The following is a 17,276-nucleotide window of genomic DNA, read 5'->3' on the forward strand; positions in this document are numbered from 1 at the left end:
TTAACACGGAAGTAATCAGTCACGCGGTTTGTGTTCATAGTCATTCTTGTGTGATTTCAGTGCACATTTTCGTTGTGTCGCCAACATGAGTGAACCAGCAACTGAACACCTCATAGAATTTTTATTAAAAACGCCTTTTTATACATTAACTTACGAAAAAAGTGCGAATTGAAGGACAAACGACCTACTCCTCAGTGTAGTTTTAAGTGAAGCCAAACAAAAACGCACCAAAAGTGTCCTTGGCTGACTGCGAGTGCAGTTAATAAGAAATTATATTGTTATATATGTCTTCTGTTTGGTGGTGAAAAGGAATCATGCAATGAGGGCGTTTGTACAATAAAGAACTTTGACAGGAAAGCACAAAAGCATCAGATATCAAAATGTCACCTGCAGAGCAAAGAATCATTTCAGTTATAGGGCAAAAGTAGAAATGAGTACGCCCTTTCTGAAGCCACTCGTCTGACAGCAATAAAATACAAAAACAAGTTGCATCCAGCAGGAGGGTATTGGCCCGTCTTATTCAGGCAGTTGTATTTCTTTGTTAAACAAGAACTAGCCTTTCGCGGCCATAAAGAAGACGAATCCTGCAGCAACACAGGTATCTGGACTGTTGGCTTTACTAGCTCAAGGAGATCAGTTAATCCGAGACCGTCTGTCATCATCTTCAACCTTTGAAGGAACTTCTCCAGATATACAGAATGATGTAATAGAAATGATAACTCTGGCAGTTAATGAGGAAATAAAATCAGAAATTCAGAACTGCAATTTCATTTCGATCCAGGCTGATGAAACATTAGGCGTCTCATGCAAGAGTCAAATGAGTATAATATTCAGGTAGTGTATTGCAGACAAAATTGAGGAAAGATTCGTTGGGTTTTACGATGTTTCTGGAGATAAAACTGCTGAAGATTTGTCAAAAATTGTTCATGCAGTATTGAAAGAATGGAATGTGGAAGAAAAAGTGGTTAATCGAACATATGATGGCGCTTCAGTAATGGCGGGCAGAGAACGAGGACTACAACAATTGGTGAAGCAGTTCTGTCCCTATACGCTGTTTATTCATTGTTACGCACACCAACTGAGTTTGGTACAGTTACATGCCTCCAAAATCATACGACAAGTACGCGTGTTTGTAAGTGATCTCACTGCATTCCATTCGTTTTTCAGCAAATCATCAAAATGAACTGTATTGCTGAGAAAGGATTTAAACTGCCACATGTAAGCAACACTCGCTGGAACTTTCGTTCCAGGGCAGTTTCAAGAACATCTAGTCATATCTCACGGCAGTGGGACCCAGAATCTTTGAGCTGTGCTGTGGAAATGAAACGACGGATGGATGATCCTAAGTTTGTCTACTTGCTTTGCTTCTACCGAGAGTGCTTTGTTTATGTTGATCATCTCTTTAATGTTCTTCAGTCAAAATCTGTCAGTATAACTGCTTGCCACGACGAAACAAGAAATGTTTTGAGAAAGTTACAACAATTAAGAACGGAAACATTCGTTGATGAATGCATTAAATACAGCTTGTGTTTGATTGGCAACTTATCATTCTGTGACAGTCAAAAGACATCTCTCAGGACACTAACTTATGAGGTACTGGATTTGCAAATTGTTCAGATGGAAAGAAGGTTTCAAGACTTTCCCCAAATTTAGTTTGTTGGACTTTTGAACGAAAAGTGTTTCCTGAACTATCAAAAAGAATTCCCAAAGTTGAAACAGTTTCAATTAATAGAACAGTACCTATTTTTCAAACAAGAACAAATTGAAAATGAACTGTGTAACATAAGCGCTGATGAGAAAAAACACATCTCCAAGAATCCTCTTAAAGTACATTGTCAACAATGATTTAGACTCCGTTTATGAAGAAACAACGAAGTTCCTGCGTTTGCTTTTGACCCTACCCGGAACTACAGCAAGCAGTGAACGAAGCATGACTGCTCTTAAACGAGTGAAGGATTATTTAAGGAATTCAATGTCCAATATCCGGCTGTCGTGTTTGAGTACGTTAGCAATAGAAAAGACACTACTATCCAGTGATCAGATCTTTGTAGACCGAGTTATAGACTTATTCGTGGAAAGAAAAGACAGGCGCATTCCACTTGTGTACGAGAAAATATAAGTGCTTCTTCTCTTGCTGCTGGAGTTTTACAAATTTGTCATCGTTTCTTGAACAAGTTAGTTATTATTATTATTAGTGGCGGTGGTAGTGGTAGTAGTAGTTGTTGTTGTTGTTCTTGTTTTATTTGATGCATTTTGTTTCATTTCTTTCAGTGATTGTTTATTGTACTACACTCCTGGAAATTGAAATAAGAACACCGTGAATTCATTGTCCCAGGAAGGGGAAACTTTATTGACACATTCCTGGGGTCAGATACATCACATGATCACACTGACAGAACCACAGGCACATGGACACAGGCAACAGAGCATGCACAATGTCGGCACTAGTACAGTGTATATCCACCTTTCGCAGCAATGCAGGCTGCTATTCTCCCATGGAAACGATCTTAGACATGCTGGATGTAGTCCTGTGGAACGGCTTGCCATGCCATTTCCACCTGGCGCCTCAGTTGGACCAGCGTTCGTGCTGGACGTGCAGACCGCGTGGGACGACGCTTCATCCAGTCCCAAACATGCTCAATGGGGGACAGATCCGGAGATCTTGCTGGCCAGGGTAGTTGACTTACACCTTCTAGAGCACGTTGGGTGGCACGGGATACATGCGGACGTGCATTGTCCTGTTGGAACAGCAAGTTCCCTTGCCGGTCTAGGAATGGTAGAACGATGGGTTCGATGACGGTTTGGATGTACCGTGCACTATTCAGTGTCCCCTCGACGATCACCAGTGGTGTACGGCCAGTGTAGGAGATCGCTCCCCACACCATGATGCCGGGTGTTGGCCCTGTGTGCCTCGGTCGTATGCAGTCCTGATTGTGGCGCTCACCTGCACGGCGCCAAACACGCATACGATCATCATTGGCACCAAGGCAGAAGCGACTCTCATCGCTGAAGACGACACGTCTCCATTCGTCCCTCCATTCACGCCTGTCGCGACACCACTGGAGGCGGGCTGCACGATGTTGGGGCGTGAGCGGAAGACGGCCTAACGGTGTGCGGGACCGTAGCCCAGCTTCATGGAGACGGTTGCGAATGGTCCTCGCCGATACCCCAGGAGCAACAGTGTCCCTAATTTGCTGGGAAGTGGCGGTGCGGTCCCCTACGGCACTGCGTAGGATCCTACGGTCTTGGCGTGCATCCGTGCGTCGCTGCGGTCCGGTCCCAGGTCGACGGGCACGTGCACCTTCCGCCGACCACTGGCGACAACATCGATGTACTGTGGAGACCTCACGCCCCACGTGTTGAGCAATTCGGCGGTACGTCCACCCGGCCTCCCGCATGCCCACTATACGCCCTCGCTCAAAGTCCGTCAACTGCACATACGGTTCACGTCCACGCTGTCGCGGCATGCTACCAGTGTTAAAGACTGCGATGGAGCTCCGTATGCCACGGCAAACTGGCTGACACTGACGGCGGCGGTGCACAAATGCTGCACAGCTAGCGCCATTCGACGGCCAACACCGCGGTTCCTGGTGTGTCCGCTGTGCCGTGCGTGTGATCATTGCTTGTACAGCCCTCTCGCAGTGTCCGGAGCAAGTATGGTGGGTCTGACACACCGGTGTCAATGTGTTCTTTTTTCCATTTCCAGGAGTGTATTAGTGGCGGTGGTAGTGGTAGTGGTAGTAGTAGTAGTAGTAGTAGTTGTTGTTGTTTTATTTGATGCATTTTGTTTCATTTGTTTAAGTTATTGTTTATTGTACTATTTTGTCTCCCTGTAATAACTGCAGAGTCTCCCCAACCTTTACAACCACGCTACGCCACCGACTAAATCCATGATACTCTTAAGACACTAGTCTGTACTGGCGATGCAGCGACACTCAAACACAGCAGGGCGTTTATGGACAGCCTCACGTTAACCATTGCCACCTGAATGTTGGAGTCAAGTTTACATTCGTGACAAAAAAATTCCGTCGTTATTCCCACTTTATGGTTTACGATGGAAAGTCGCGACTTTTGTATATGTCTGCAACAGAGTTCAGTTGACGCTCTTTTCCTAGTGTGTGACCGTATGGCCCAGTTAGTAACAGGAAGAACTGCTAAATCTCTTTCACGATAAAAAGGGACGTGATAATACACTAAATACACGGCCTGACAGAAAAAGTGAAGCACACAGAAGAAGTGGTGGAGTAGGACATTAACGTTTAACGTCCCGTCGACATCGAGGTCATCAGAGACGGGGCACAAGCTCGGAAATCAGCTGTGCCCTTTGAAAGAGGCATCCTGGCATTTGCCTTAAGGGGGGGTAGGACGTCAAACGGGCTGACTTGGAGCAGGAGAGGCACAACAGAAAATTTTATTTTCTACTGTCTATACTTTTACAAGTAAATTCATAAAACTTTGTCAGCATGACCAGGAAAAATTCCGGATTTTACACACTCATAGCAGTGGAAGTGCAAAAATATAACAAAATAATTTTTTTAGATATGAAATTTCATCATTTTTCACTTACTGTTGGCTGCATTTGTTGCTATAGGTACATTTTTCTGCACAAGTAAGATTCTTTGATGAATTTTGCACAGCATACAAACCATACTTACAGGTGTATGAAACTCTAGAATTTTCCAAATCTACTAAAGACTGTGGTAAAAATTGAGATAATTACCTACAAAATTAGATTTTTTTCTGAACATAAAGTTTAAAACGTGACAGCTTATTCATTTTTTCATAAATTAAATAGATTCTAGAGTTTCAGACACCTGTAAGTATGGTTTGCATGCTGTGCAAAATTCATCGAACAGTCTCTCTTACTTATGAAGGAAAGTGTACCTATAGCAACAAATGCAGCCAATCGTAAGTGAAAAATGATGAAATATCACATGTAAAAAAGATTTCTTGTTATGTTTTTGAGCTTCCGCTGCTACTAGTGTGAATCCTGAATCCTTCCTGGTCATGCTGACAAAGTTTTATGAATTTACTTGTAAAAGTATAGACAGTGGAAATTAAATGTCGTGTGGTGCCTCTCCTCCTCCAAGTCGGCCCGTTTGACGTCCTACCCCCCTTAATCCATTTAGAGAAATCACGGAAGACGAAAATCAGCATGGCTGGACGCGGGTTTGAACCGTCGTCCTCCCGAATGCGAAACCAGTGTGCTAACCACTGCACTACCTCGGTCGGTAAAGATATGGTCATATGTCAATATGACTTCATGCAAAAACACAATTTCACTTCATCAGGTATGTAAATAATTGGACATGCAATGCTCAGTGACAAACGGAGTGGCGTCCTGAGTGCATTTGTGTTGTTCGCGTGTAGTGCTGTCGCCAGGCCGTGTAGATGTGGCCGAGCGGTTCTAGGCACTTCAGTCCGGAACCGCGCTGCTGCTGCGGTCGCAGGTTCGAATCCTGCCTCGGGCATGGATGTGTGTGATGTCCTTAGGTTAGTTAGATGTAAGTAGTTTTAAGTCTAGGGAACTGATGACCACAGATGTTAAAGCCAATAGTGCTCAGAGCCAAACACAGCAGGTCGTTGCACAGGCCTTCGATGTGCCACAAAGTGTGATCTCAAGATAATGGCAACGACTCCAGACCGGAATCGTGTCCAGGCGCTACAGTACGGGACGTCCACAGTGTACAACACCACAAGAAGACCGATATCTCACCAACAGCGCCTGCAAACTGCCACGGAGTAGCCTCGCTCAGGAACTTACTGCAGCCACTGGAACAGGTGTCTCCAGACACACAGTCTACAGACGACTGAACAGACATGGTTTATTCGCCCGAAGACCTGCAAGCTGCATTCCACTGACCCCTGTTCACAGGAGAGCCAGTAAAGCCTGGTGTGAAGAACACAGTACATGGACATTGGAACGGTGGTCCCAGGCAATGTTCACAGACGAGTCCAGGTGTAGTCTGAACAGTGATTCTCGCCGGGTGTTCATCTGGCGTGAACCAGGAACCAGATATGAACGCCTTAATGTCCTTGAAAGGGACCTGTATGGAGTCCTTGTTAGATGGTGTGGGGTAGGATTATGATTGCTGCACATAAACCCCTGGCATTTCTTTGACAGACGAACTGTAACAGGTTTTCACTCTGCAGCAGAGTGTGCGCTGATATGAAACTTTCTGGCAGATTAAAACTGTGTGCCCGACCAAGACTCGAACTCGGGATCTTTGCCTTTCGCGGACAAGTGCTCTACCATCTGAGCCACCGAAGCACGACTCACGCACGGTACTCACAGCTTTACTTCTGCCAGTATCTCGTCTCCTACCTTCCAAACTTTACAGAAGCTCTCCTGCGAACTTTGCAGAACTAGCACTCCTGAAAGAAAGTTCGAGTCTCGGTCGGGCACACAGTTTTAATCTGCCAGGAAGTTTCGAACTGCAACAGGTCAGGTGTATAGGGACGTCATTTTGCACCAGTATGTCCGTCTTTTCAGGGGTGCGGTGCGTCCAGCCTTCCTCCTGATGGATGATAACGCATGGCCCCACCGAGCTTTCATCGTGGAGTTCCTCGAAACATATCAGGCGAATGGAGTGGCTGCCTGTTCTCCAGACCTAAACCCCATCGAGCACGTCTGGGATGCTCTCGGTCGACGTATCGCTGCACGTCTTCAAACCCCTACGACACTTCAGGAGCTCTGACAGGCACTGATGCAAGAATGGTTCTTCAGTTCTTCATGGCGCAATAGGTCGAATTATAGAACATGGTAGTACATGCACATGGACCATCGAGCCACTATTAACAACATTAACAAGGCGAAACCACGACTTTGCGATCACAGATTTACTGCTAACTGTAACAGCTTTAGTAGGTCATTAAAACAACATAGTCGCAGGTTCGAATCCTGCCTTGGACATGGATGTGTGTGATGTCCTTAGGTTTAAGTAGTTTTAAGTCAAGGGAACTGATGACCTCAGATGTTAAGTCCCATAGTGCTCAGAGCCATTTGAACCAGGCCGTGCAGGGCACATGAGGGACGTTCACAGTATCAGATGTTGGGTGATCACTGTGAAGAACACAGGGGTGTCACGTACTCCTGCGAGACAGCGTTATCAGCATCTGACTGAGTTTGAAAGGAGCCTCGTTGTGTGTCTCCACATGGCCGGCTGGTCAAATCGTGCGATATCCAGATTTGTGGGGTATTCAAGTGTGACAGTGACTCAATGTTGCACTACACGGACGCGAGAACAGCCATACTGATCTTCAATATTCCTGTCGATCACGCCTGACCATCGCCGTGTAGCGCACCAACGACAGCATACGCCCTTCACATCTGTACTTGTCACCTGAGAACAAGTAATTTACTCCCTGTGACATTACACTATGTGATCAAAAGTATCCGGACACCTGGCTGAAAATGACTTACAAGTTCGTGGCGCCCTCCATCGCTAATGCTGGAATTCAATATGGTGTTGGCCCAAGCCTTAGGCTTGATAACAGCTTCCACTCTCGCAGGCATACGTTCAGTCAGGTGCTGGAAGGTTTCTTGGGGAATGTCGACCCATTCTTCACGGAGTGCTGCACTGAGGAGAGGTATCGATGTCGCTCGGTGAGGTCTGGCACGAAGTCGGCGTTACAATACATCCCAAAGGTGTTCTATAGGAGTCAGGTCAGGACTCTGTGCAGCCCAGTCCATTACAGGGATGTTATTGTCCTGTAACCGCTCCGCCATAGGCCTAGCATTATGAACAGGTGTTGGATCGATTGAAAGATGCAATCGCCATCCCCGAATTGCTCTTCAACAGTGGGAAGCACGAAGGTGCTTAAAACATCAATGTAGGCCTGTGCTGTGATAGTGCCACGCAAAACAACAAGGGGTGCAAGCCCCCTCCATGAAAAACACGACCACACCATAACACCGCCGTCTCCGAATTTTACTGTTGGCACTACACACGCTGGCAGATGACGTTCACTGGGCATTCGCCATACAAACACCCTGCCTTCGGATCGCCACATTGTGTACCGCGATTCGTCATTTTACACAACGTTTGTCCTCCAATCGTCCAATGTTTACGCTCCAAGCGAGGCGTCGTTTGGCTTTTACCAGCGTGATATGTGGCTTACGAGCTGCCCATCGACGAGGAAATCCAAGTTTTCTCACCTCCCGCCTGTCATAGTACTTGTAGTGGACCCTGATGCAGTTTGGAATTCCCGTGTGAAGGTGTGGATAGACGTCTGCCTATTACACGTTACGACCCTGTTCAACTGTTGGCAGTCTCTGTCAGTCAACAGACGAGGTCGGCCTGTACGCTTCAGTGCTGTTCACGTTTCCAATTCACTATCACATTTGAAACAGTGGACCTAGGGATGATTGGGAGTGTAGAAATATCGCGTACAGACGTATGACACAAGTGATACCCAATCACCTGACTATGTTTGGAGTGCCCCTTTCTGCTCTCTCACCATGTCTAATGACTACTTAGTTCGCTGATATGGAGTACCTGGCAGTAGGTGGCAGCATAATGCGCTTAATATGAAAAACGTATGTTTTTAGGGATGTCCGGATACTTTTGATCACATAGTGTATTGTCATCCTGGTCCATTCGCTGGACACTATCTGCATCCAGACTACAGAATTACCATGTCATAAACAGGCTTCTGTTAGGGCCACAGTACAAAAGGCACTGTTTGGAGTGATGCCATAACCAGGAACCATGAAATGTTCATCAACGGCGTCATATTGTGTACAGCAATGAACCGTATTTGTGCACTGTCTCGGATGACTGTAGTCAGCGAGTATAGCGGGACATGGAGAGATGCCCCATCCTCCCAATGTTTTGGAGCCGCACAGTGGTGTTACCCCTTGGGTAATGGTGTGGGGAGCCATCAGATATGACTTCAGGTCTTGAGCTATAGTGACTGATGGAACTCTGACAGCACAATGGGTCTTCGAGATCATCGTGCGTCCTTATGTGCTACCTCAGATGTAACAGTATCGTGGTGCTACTTTCCAACAGGGCAATGCTCGACTACACTTGGCACATGATTCTACGAACTGTCTGTGTGATGTTGAGGTACTCCCGTGGATATCAAGACACCCTGACACAACGCGAGTGGGACTGGCTAGTACACTCCTGGAAATTGAAATAAGAACACCGTGAATTCATTGTCCCAGGAAGGGGAAACTTTATTGACACATTCCTGGGGTCAGATACATCACATGATCACACTGACAGAACCACAGGCACATAGACACAGGCAACAGAGCATGCACAATGTCGGCACTAGTACAGTGTATATCCACCTTTCGCAGCAATGCAGGCTGCTATTCTCCCATGGAGACAATCGTAGAGATGCTGGATGTAGTCCTGTGGAACGGCTTGCCATGCCATTTCCACCTGGCGCCTCAGTTGGACCAGCGTTCGTGCTGGACGTGCAGACCGCGTGAGACGACGCTTCATCCAGTCCCAAACATGCTCAATGGGGGACAGATCCGGAGATCTTGCTGGCCAGGGTAGTTGACTTACACCTTCTAGAGCACGTTGGGTGGCACGGGATACATGCGGACGTGCATTGTCCTGTTGGAACAGCAAGTTCCCTTGCCGGTCTAGGAATGGTAGAACGATGGGTTCGATGACGGTTTGGATGTACCGTGCACTATTCAGTGTCCCCTCGACGATCACCAGTGGTGTACGGCCAGTGTAGGAGATCGCTCCCCACACCATGATGCCGGGTGTTGGCCCTGTGTGCCTCGGTCGTATGCAGTCCTGATTGTGGCGCTCACCTGCACGGCGCCAAACACGCATACGACCATCATTGGCACCAAGGCAGAAGCGACTCTCATCGCTGAAGACGACACGTCTCCATTCGTCCCTCCATTCACGCCTGTCGCGACACCACTGGAGGCGGGCTGCACGATGTTGGGGCGTGAGCGGAAGACGGCCTAACGGTGTGCGGGACCATAGCCCAGCTTCATGGAGACGGTTGCGAATGGTCCTCGCCGATACCCCAGGAGCAACAGTGTCCCTAATTTGCTGGGAAGTGGCGGTGTGGTCCCCTACGGCACTGCGTAGGATCCTACGGTCTTGGCGTGCATCTGTGCGTCGCTGCGGTCCGGTCCCAGGTCGACGGGCACGTGCACCTTCCGCCGACCACTGGCGACAACATCGATGTACTGTGGAGACCTCACGCCCCACGTGTTGAGCAATTCGGCGGTACGTCCGCTCGGCCTCCCGCATGCCCACTATACGCCCTCGCTCAAAGTCCGTCAACTGCACATACGGTTCACGTCCACGCTGTCGCGGCATGATACCAGTGTTAAAGACTGCGATGGAGCTCCGTATGCCACGGCAAACTGGCTGACACTGACGGCGGCGGTGCACAAATGCTGCGCAGCTAGCGCCATTCGACGGCCAACACCGCGGTTCCTGGTGTGTCCGCTGTGCCGTGCGTGTGATCATTGCTTGTACAGCCCTCTCGCAGTGTCCGGAGCAAGTATGGTGGGTCTGACACACCGGTGTCAATGTGTTCTTTTTTCCATTTCCAGGAGTGTATTTCAACTCTGACCCAGTGCAAGTATCCAGGGTATCAAAGGCCAGTCACAACTGTCTCTGTTGGTCCATCATGGCCAGGGGACGTCGGCTGCTTAAGTAATTGTCAATATCAATCAAATTCACCAGCAGCCGTGTACTTTAAGATATAACTTTATTTTATTGTGGAGGAAACAGTTACGGCATTTCATTATGTCATCTTCAGACACCATTCGCATCTATCCAAATAAACAGACTTGTCATATAGCACCATAAACCATTGGATATCGTCAATTCAATCTATAAAGATGCACCACATACGGATTCCATGTTCGTTTTAAACTTTTACTTTAGGCTTGACTGCTTTGTGTTTTTCGTTGGAATTCACGATATCTAGTGATTTGTGGCGCTATGCGACAGGTTCGTTTATTTGGATTGATGTGCATGGGGCCTGAAGATGGGCTAATGAAATGACAAAACTGGTTGCCTTCACAACAAAATAAAGTAATATCTTAAAATACATGGCTGTTGGTTTTGGGCCAGCTTGGCTCAGGAGAGGATACAATGGCTTTGTGAAACCCTTCTGAGCCAAATCAGTGCGTTCATTCAGGCCAAAGAGGGGCAAAGTGAGTGTTCATCGGAGGTGAGGGTATCATCTGGAGTGCCCAGGGAAGTGTGGTAGGTCCGCTGTTGTTTTCTATCTATATAAATGATATTTTGGATAGGGTGGATAGCAATGTGCGGCTGTTTGCTGATGATGCCGTGGTGTACAGGAAGGTGTCGTCGTTGAGTGACTGTAGAAGGATACAAGATGACTTGGACAGGATTTGTGATTGGTGTAAAGAATGGCAGCTAACTCTAAATATAGGTAAATGTAAATTAATGCAGATGAATAGGAAAAATAATCCCGTAATGTTTGAATACTTCATTAGTAGTGTAGCGCTTGACACAGTCACATCGATTAAATATTTGGGCGATATGAAGTGGGACAAGCATGTAATGGCAGTTGTGGGGAAGGCGGATAGTCGTCTTCGGTTCATTGGTAGAATTTTGGGAAGATGTGGTTCATCTGTAAAGGAGACCGCTTATAAAACACTAATACGATCTATTCTTGAGTACTGTTCGAGAGTTTGGGATCCCTGTCAGGTCGGATTGAGGGAGGACATAGAAGCAATTCAGAGGCGGGCTGCTAGATTTGTTACTGGTAGGTTTGATCATCACGCGAGTGTTACGGAAATGCTTCAGGAACGCGGGTGGGAGTCTCTGGAGGAAAGGAGGCGTTCTTTTCGTGAATCGCTACTGAGGAAATTTAGAGAACCACCATTTGAGGCTGACAGCAGTACAATTTTACTGCCGCCAACTTATATTTCGCGGAAATAGGACAAGTATAAGAGAGATTAAGGCTCGTACAGAGGCCTATAGGCAGTCATTTTTCCCTCGTTCTGTTTGGGAGTGGAACAGGGAGAGAAGATGCTAGTTGTGGTACGAGGTACCCTCCGCCACGCACCGTATGGTGGATTGCGGAGAATGTATGTAGATGTAGATGAAAGTTATTCTGATAAGTGGACTCATATGCCAAGTTCTTTATGAATCTGACTTAATTTTGTAATACATCGTATACTCTATAAAGTGGCGGAGATTCGTTTCGTTGCCTCGTCTCCTTCTGTGTGCTCAATTTTTTTTTGCCAGATAGTGATGCACCAGTATCCTAGCGCCTTTCTGTACCTCAGATGTCCTACGTAAGCCCTTCCCCACATGTGACATGTTACTTTACTTTCTAAACCACCCTCCTACGTCTCCAGCATGGGGCTGACAAACTGCTCACCGTGAAGGCATGACGCGCGCTCACCTGGTCCGTGATGGCCTGCCCGAACATGCAGAACATGCCCGTCTCGAACATGTAGGCGACGAACGTGAAGAGCATCTTGGTCACCAGGCCCCAGTCGATGCCACTGCGGAAGAGCTGACACACACAAGAGAACGTTAGAGGGGAGTTAACTGCACGCGAGGTGCATCCAAAAACGAGAATCTTCGTCTTGTGTTTACATATGGGACAATAGCATTGAATCTGAGGTCATTTGTCACATAAAACAAAATTCGCACGTTTTTCTCATAACACCATCAAAACCTATGGATCAAAGCAGTCAGACAGACACAGTATTTCTTGAGTCCTCAAAAGCGTTTAACTCGATACAACATCAATGTTTATTATCCTATAGCGTATCAAGTGCAGACTGTTACAGGATTGAGGATTTCATGGTAGACAGGACACAGCACGTTATCCGTGTGGTGTCACCGCCAGACACCACACTTGCTAGGTGGTAGCCTTTAAACCGGCCGCGGTCCGTTAGTATACGTCGGACCCGCGTGTCGCCACTATCAGTGATTGCAGACCGAGCGCCGCCAGACGGCAGGTCTAGAGAGACTTCCTAGCACTCGCCCCAGTTGTACAACCGACTTTGCTAGAGATGGTTCACTGACAAATTACGCTCTCAATTGTCGAGACGATAGTTTAGCATAGCCTTCAGCTACGTCATTTCCTACGACCTAGCAAGGCGCCAAGGTTGTGATTCATGTACCGTCAGACCGATGTTCACCAATTATGGATTAAAGTTAAGAATTCCTGAAGCTACGTACTTTTCTTGATAGTATAATTACTTTACCTGTTCCAGACCTCACGCCAGCCTGCGTGAGCTTAAACGCGTGCCTTTCGGCTTCCTCGAACCCCGTGAATTGGCTCCTGCCAATTCACAACAATCTAGAATGGAGGACGGTCGACTGGTGTAGAAGTAACTTCAGTTGTGCCCCAGGCAAGTATGTTGCGTTATTTGCGGTTCATGTTGTGTATTAACGGCCTTGATAGTAACCTCATACTCCTCACATAAGATGCACTTACCTGTAATGAAGTACTGTCTGAAAAAAAACTGCACAAATTTTCAGTCGGGTCTTGATAAGACTGTCAAGTGGTACAAAGATTCCAAACATGTTTTACAAGGCAGCGATGAAAAGTAATGCCTCCGAATTTTTTCGTGAGAACACTCTTAAAGCTTTTGAAATAAAATAAACTTCATTAACAAAAAAATGGTTCAAATGGCTCTGAGCACTATGGGACTCAACTGCTGAGGTCATTAGTCCCCTAGAACTTAGAACTAGTTAAACCTAACTAACCTAAAGACATCACAAACATCCATGCCCGAGGCAGGATTCGAACCTGCGACCGTAGCGGTCCTGCGGTTCCAGACTGCAGCGCCTTTAACCACACGGCCACTTCGGCCGGCAAACTTCATTAACATTCCGCGTTGTTGTTCTTCATGTCGACACACAGTGAAGCGCCAAAGTATCTGGTATAGGAATGCGTATTCAAATACAGAGATACGTAAACAGGCAGAATACGGCGCTGTGGTAGACAACCCCTATATAAGACAACAAGTGCCTGGCACAGTTGTTAGACCGGCTGCTGCTGCTGCAACGGCAGGTTACCAAGATTTAAGTGACTTTGAACGTGGTGTTACAGTCGCCGCACAGGCGATGGGACAAAGCACTTCCGAGACAGTGATGAAGTCGGGATTTTCCCGTACGACCATTTCACGAGTGTACAGTGAATATCAAGAATCTGTAAAATATTCATCTCTGACATCGCTGCAGCCGGAAAAAGATCCTGCAAGAAAGGGACCAATGACGACTGTAGAGAATCGCTCAACGTGACAGAAGTGCAACGCTTCCACAAATTGCTACAGATTTCAGAGCTGGGCCACCAACAAGTGTCAGTGTGCGAACCATTCAAAATGGTTCAAATGGCTCTGGGCACTATGGGACTTAACGTCTGAACTTAGGACTACTTAAACCTAACTAACCTTATGACATCACACACATCCATGCCCGAAGCAGTATTCGAACTTGCGACCGTAGAAGTAGCGTGGTTCCGGACTGAAGCGCCTAGAACCGCTAGGCCACTGCGAACTATTCAACCAAACATCATCGATATGGGCTTCTGGAGCCAAAGACCACACGTTTACCCTTGATGACTGCACGACACAAAGCTTTCTGGGCCCGTCAGCACCTACACTGGACTGATGATGACTGGAAACATGTTGCCTGGTCGGATGAGTCTCATATTAAATGTTATTGGGTGGATGGAGATGCACGGGTATGGAGACAACCTCATGAATCCGTGGACCCTGCATCTCAGCAGAGGACTGTTCAAGCTGGTGGAGGTTCTGTAATGGTGTGCGGCATGTGCAGCTAGAGTGATATGGGACCCCTGATACGTCTAGATACGACTCTGTCACGTGACACATGCATAAGCATCCTGTCTGATCACCGGCACCCATTCATGTACATTGTGCATTCCGATCGGCTTGGGCAATTCCAGCAGGACAATTCTACACTTCACACATCCAGAATTGCTACAGTGCTCCAGGAACACTCTTCTCAGCTTAAACTCCCCAGACACAAACATTATTGAGCGTATCTGCGATACCTTGTAACGTGCTGTTCGGAAGACATCTCCACCTCCCCCCCCCCCGCCCCCCCTCCCGTACTCTTACAGATTAATGGACAGCCCTGCTGGATTCATTCATTCATTCAGTTCCGTCCAGCACTACTTCAGACATCAGTCCAATCCATGTCGCGTCGTGTTGCGGCACTTCTGCGTGCTCACGGGGGCCCTACACGATATTAGGCAAGTATAACAGTTTCTTTGGCTCTTTAGTGTATTAATTTCTCAACATAGTCTCCCTGGCGACGAACAAATTTCTCCCAACAAGAGACCAGTTTGTTGACACTGTCATTGTATAGAGTGTTTGACTTTTATTGAAGGAACCACAATCTCACCGCTGTTTGCACCGCTTTATCACTATCAAAGTGAAGTCCTTGGAGGGCTTCCTTGAATTTTAGCACCAGATGAAAATCGCATGTGGCCAGGAGGGTGATTGATGACAGCGAGCCGGCCGAAGTGGCCGTGCGGTTAAAGGCGCTGCAGTCTGGAACCGCAAGACCGCTATGGTCGCAGGTTCGAATCCTGCCTCGGGCATGGATGTTTGTGATGTCCTTAGGTTAGTTAGGTTTAACTGGTTCTAAGTTCTAGGGGACTAATGACCTCAGCAGTTGAGTCCCATAGTGCTCAGAGCCATTTGAACCATTTTGAACCATGACAGCGAACCCAAGCTGTCAGATTGTAACAGATGTGTCAGCACTCGTGCAGTGTCTCTCTGCTGAAGGAGAGAGTGCTCATCCTTTCCACCCTTTAGAAGACGCCCAGTGCTATGGTAATGTGGGAAATACCTCTGATTCATTTCTGCCCCAGAATGACCCTCAACACAGAACCGCCCCTCAGAAACACTACTGAATTCTGTGCACAGTGGACTACCTGAATGATTATCAATATTGTCTGCTCCTAATAGTCAACCCTGCGAATGGCCTTGCCACATTGGTATCACCGGTTCCCATCAGATCACTGAAGTTAAGCACTGTTGGGTTCGGCTAGCACTTGGATGGGTGACCATTCAGTCTGCCGAGTGCTTTTGGCAAGCAGGGTGCACTCAGCCCTTGTGAGGCAAAGTGAGGAGCTACTTGATTGAGAAGTAGCGGCTCCGGTCTCGTAGAATGACGTACAGCCAGGAGAGTGCTGTGCTGACCACATGCCCCTCCATATCCGCTTCCAGTGACACCTATAAGCCGGCCGGAATGGCCGTGCGGTTCTAGGCGCTGCAGTCCGGAACAGCGGGACTGCTACAGTCGCAGGTTCGAATCCTGCCTTGGGCATGGATGTGTGTGATGTCCTTAGGTTTAAGTAGTTCTAAGTTCTAGGAGACTGATGACCTAAGATGTTAAGTCCCATAGTGCTCAGAGCCATTTGAACCATTTTTTGACACCTATAGGCTGAGGATGACACGGCGACCGGTCGGTACCGTTAGACCTTCATGGTCTGTTCAGGTGGATTTAAGTTTAGTTGTTTTAAAGTCAGTTGGCAACTTGTAATAATACACGAAAGGCTCTTCACTGAAACGATTGGTTTACTGAACAGAAATGTGTATGGAATATGATATTCAAGATAATAATACAGGAAAACAAATCCAACGAAACACATACAAATCACACGTATGTCAGTAGTAACTATCAGCTGGCAAAGTTTCATGAAGGGATGGGAGTTTCTACGTTATGCCTCGCTCTTTGTGGATCACCAGCCACGCTGTCTGACTGACTCTATCTTACATGGTGACAATTATCAAACTTCAGAGTCCGCCAGAAAAATGTATACACTCTTTGCCAGGCTCTATCTAGATATCGATATTGTCGTTCGATTTGAGTTACGAGTGTGGTGTAGTATGATCTTTGGCTCAACAGATGTTAGTACTTTCATCTTGGTACTGACAAAACAAGATGGCTGGAGCACGCTTGATGTTCGAGCAACGGAAATGGATTGTGAAGTGGATTTTCAAGTTTGATAATGCCGTTGAAGTGCGACGTCAGTGGAAGCGGGAATTTGAAACAGAACTACCAACCCGCCTAACAATCAAATGCATCAATGACAAGAATGAGATTTTCACTCTGCAGTGGAGTGTGCGCTGATATGAAACTTCCTGGCAGATTAAAACTGTGTGCCCGACCGAGACTCGAACTCGGGACCTTTGCCTTTCGCGGGCAAGTGCTCTACCATCTGAGCTACCGAAGCACGACTCACGCCCGGTACCCACAGCTTTACTTCTGCCAGTATCTCGTCTCCTACCTTCCAAACTTTACAGAAGCTCT

General features: G+C 47.1%; 1 protein-coding gene across 1 annotated transcript in view; it reads right to left on the bottom strand.

Annotated features, from left to right (window-relative positions):
* LOC124553366 (odorant receptor Or2-like) overlaps window positions 1–17,276 on the bottom strand; it is a 122,297-nt gene that overhangs the window by 49,279 nt on the left and 55,742 nt on the right. Inside the window, exon 3 of the mRNA XM_047127238.1 lies at window positions 12,376–12,489. Coding sequence (XP_046983194.1) covers window positions 12,376–12,489 — 114 coding nt within the window. The remainder of the gene's footprint in view (window positions 1–12,375; window positions 12,490–17,276) is intronic.

This window comes from Schistocerca americana, chromosome 11 (assembly GCF_021461395.2).
Source record: "Schistocerca americana isolate TAMUIC-IGC-003095 chromosome 11, iqSchAmer2.1, whole genome shotgun sequence".
In the NCBI taxonomy this organism is placed as follows: domain Eukaryota; kingdom Metazoa; phylum Arthropoda; class Insecta; order Orthoptera; family Acrididae; genus Schistocerca; species Schistocerca americana.